This window comes from Alosa sapidissima, chromosome 2 (genome assembly GCF_018492685.1).
Source record: "Alosa sapidissima isolate fAloSap1 chromosome 2, fAloSap1.pri, whole genome shotgun sequence".
NCBI lineage: Eukaryota > Metazoa > Chordata > Actinopteri > Clupeiformes > Clupeidae > Alosa > Alosa sapidissima.
Window position 1 is genome coordinate 24,942,495 of NC_055958.1, and position 2,500 is coordinate 24,944,994.

General features: G+C 50.4%; 1 protein-coding gene across 4 annotated transcripts in view; it reads left to right on the forward strand.

The window, feature by feature from the left end:
- Nucleotides 1–2,500, forward strand: part of fmnl2a (formin-like 2a) — a 59,866-nt gene that overhangs the window by 32,519 nt on the left and 24,847 nt on the right. For all 4 annotated transcript variants that reach the window (XM_042068952.1, XM_042068965.1, XM_042068963.1 and 1 more), the window contains exon 6: nt 101–253. In XM_042068952.1, the coding sequence (XP_041924886.1) occupies nt 101–253 (153 nt within the window). The remainder of the gene's footprint in view (nt 1–100; nt 254–2,500) is intronic.

Consider the following 2,500-nt stretch of genomic DNA (forward strand, 5'->3'; position numbering starts at 1 on the left):
CCTTACAGCATACATCCACACAGTATATCTGTAGATGTTATGTGCGTGTGTGTGTGTGCTGATTCTCCTCCCCTCCCTCGGCCCCTGGTTGACCACTCAGGTTCGACGGTGAGAACCTGGAGAACGGCCCCGACGGCCCGGCTGACAAGGCCAAGGCTTGGAGCCGCTCTATCGAGGACCTGCACGGGGACAACATGCCCTCCCCCATCAGCGGGAGCACCATATCCAGAGCCGGGAGGCACACCACGTTAAGGTAACACACACACACACACCACACACACACACACACACACACACACACACACACACACACACACACTAAAAGGCTAAAACTGACATCCATGCTGTTAGATATCCTGATACATTACTACTCCAATGATAATAGCTTTTGATTCTGTCTCATAGTAGCACAGAAATACGATCAGCAACAGTGTCATTATGAAGACGAATCATCCACTACATAAAGGACTATTCATCCCACCACTCCACTTAGCTACAGTATAGTTAGCGTCCGCTATAAACAGCCAGACTCATCATATTGATCGCAGGGGGACATGACAGGGCTTTCTCCCGAAGATTAATGTCAGATCTGATGGGTCGCTCTGTTATATTGATGAAGCCCGTCTGGCATACTAATCACTATTGATTTCAGCTCATGTTAACCATTTGGGGGGGGGGGGATGAGGCGAGGGGTCGAGCGGCGCTTGTACCATGAGCGGACATGTTCGAGCGCGCTGTCCCGTGGGCGGCTGTCCCCGGAGGGTGGCTCGGCTTGTGCCGCATGTGATCTGTGAAAAGCCCCTTTGTGCAGTCATGAGGCCTGTAAGTCTTTAAATGGCTTAGGCCACGTTTGAGGGCGCGGAGCAGAGGGACCGGGGGACCGGCCCCCGGGGGAGGGCAGCGGGGTGGCTGTGGGTGATCCATCCATTACCGTCCATTACACGCGTCACAGAATGGGACTGGTGGTGCATCATCTCCACTACCATGACCACCATCAGACATGCCTTTCCATAGAGGACGGTGGAATTCCCCCTCCTCCACTCTTAAGCTAGCATATCTCCAGCTCCATCTCCCTGTAGGGCTGAGTTCATGGCCTGATGGCCTCCTCTGATATCCACATACTACCCTATAGTGTTGACATGATGGTACACGCGACTCGTGTAAACCGCTCCTCCTCACACACATGCGCACACCTGGAGGTGAGCTAGTGTTTGAAACACGCGGCCAGACGGCAGTTGTGTACACAGAGTGTGATTTGGGGTTATGTGGTTATCGTGCTGCGAGTGCTCTCTATACGGCTGAATCCATAATCCCTCGTCTACACCACCGTGACCTAGAGGAGGGGCATTAGCGTTCACAGTGGACTTGACTTCCTGGTGCCTTTAAGCACTGGTCATTACATCTGGATTTTGGGTCACGTTTGTGGTCAAAGAATACTAATACACAAATCCCAGCCAATTATATGCATGTGCATATGGAGTGTTATAGGAGCTTTATGGAAAAAAAGCCATGTAGGCTAGTTCCGGACTGCTTCCCACTTGAAATAGGCTAATCATGGGCTTCATGCGGTATGGATTATGGAGTTTTTTAAACCATTTAGTCGTTTAAAAATAGCTGTGCTTTGTGTTTGTGTGTCTCTGTATGTGTTATGCTTCTGTAGACATGTGAATGATTGTGTGTGACACATAATCACTCACATGCCCACACTGTGTGTACGTGTGTGTGTGTGTGTGTGTGTGTGTGTGTGTGTGTGTGTGTGTGTGTGTGCGTGCGTGTGTGTGCGTGTATGCGTGCATGCGTGTCATTCTCACTGTCTCTCTTTCTCTTCTCTTCTGTTCCTTCATTCCTCCTCCAGTTTTCTTCTGTGTGTTCCTGTCTTCGGCAGCAGGCAGGTCTTCTACTGATGATATCAAGCACTGCACCACAGATCCCCACCAGCACATACACACACACACACACACACACACACACACACACACACACACACCCTTATTTTTCTCCTGGTGTCCCCTCCCTTTGCGTTCACTAGAGGCTGTGTATCAGGAAACAGACTCCTGAACAGTTGCTGCTGCCTGCCCTGCTTTCTGTAATTGAATTTTCCCCACTGTGTGCCCACCTGCCTGTTTGCTACCCTCCCGTGACTCTGCCCCAGAGAGCGTTCTCCATACGATCTGCCTCTCGCCTCCCCATACGATCTGAGCCACATCTGCTGCCTTCTCACAGATCTAAATGTCACTGGTATTTACCAGCCATCCTCCCAACAAGAATTATTCACTTATCCATTCAGTAATGTCTGGCTATTCTTAGGACTGCCATTTCTCAGACGTGTGTGTGTGCTTCGTGTCTCCAGCACCGCATGATGAAGTCCAGAGTCCAGATCATATCGCTGCTTTGTGCCCCTGTCTGCCTAGTGTCCCATCTCGCTCCATCAGATGTAGTGTTTAGCACTGTCAGTGCACAGCCACATGATGCTGTTTTTTTTGCTCTGTGTGTTCTATGT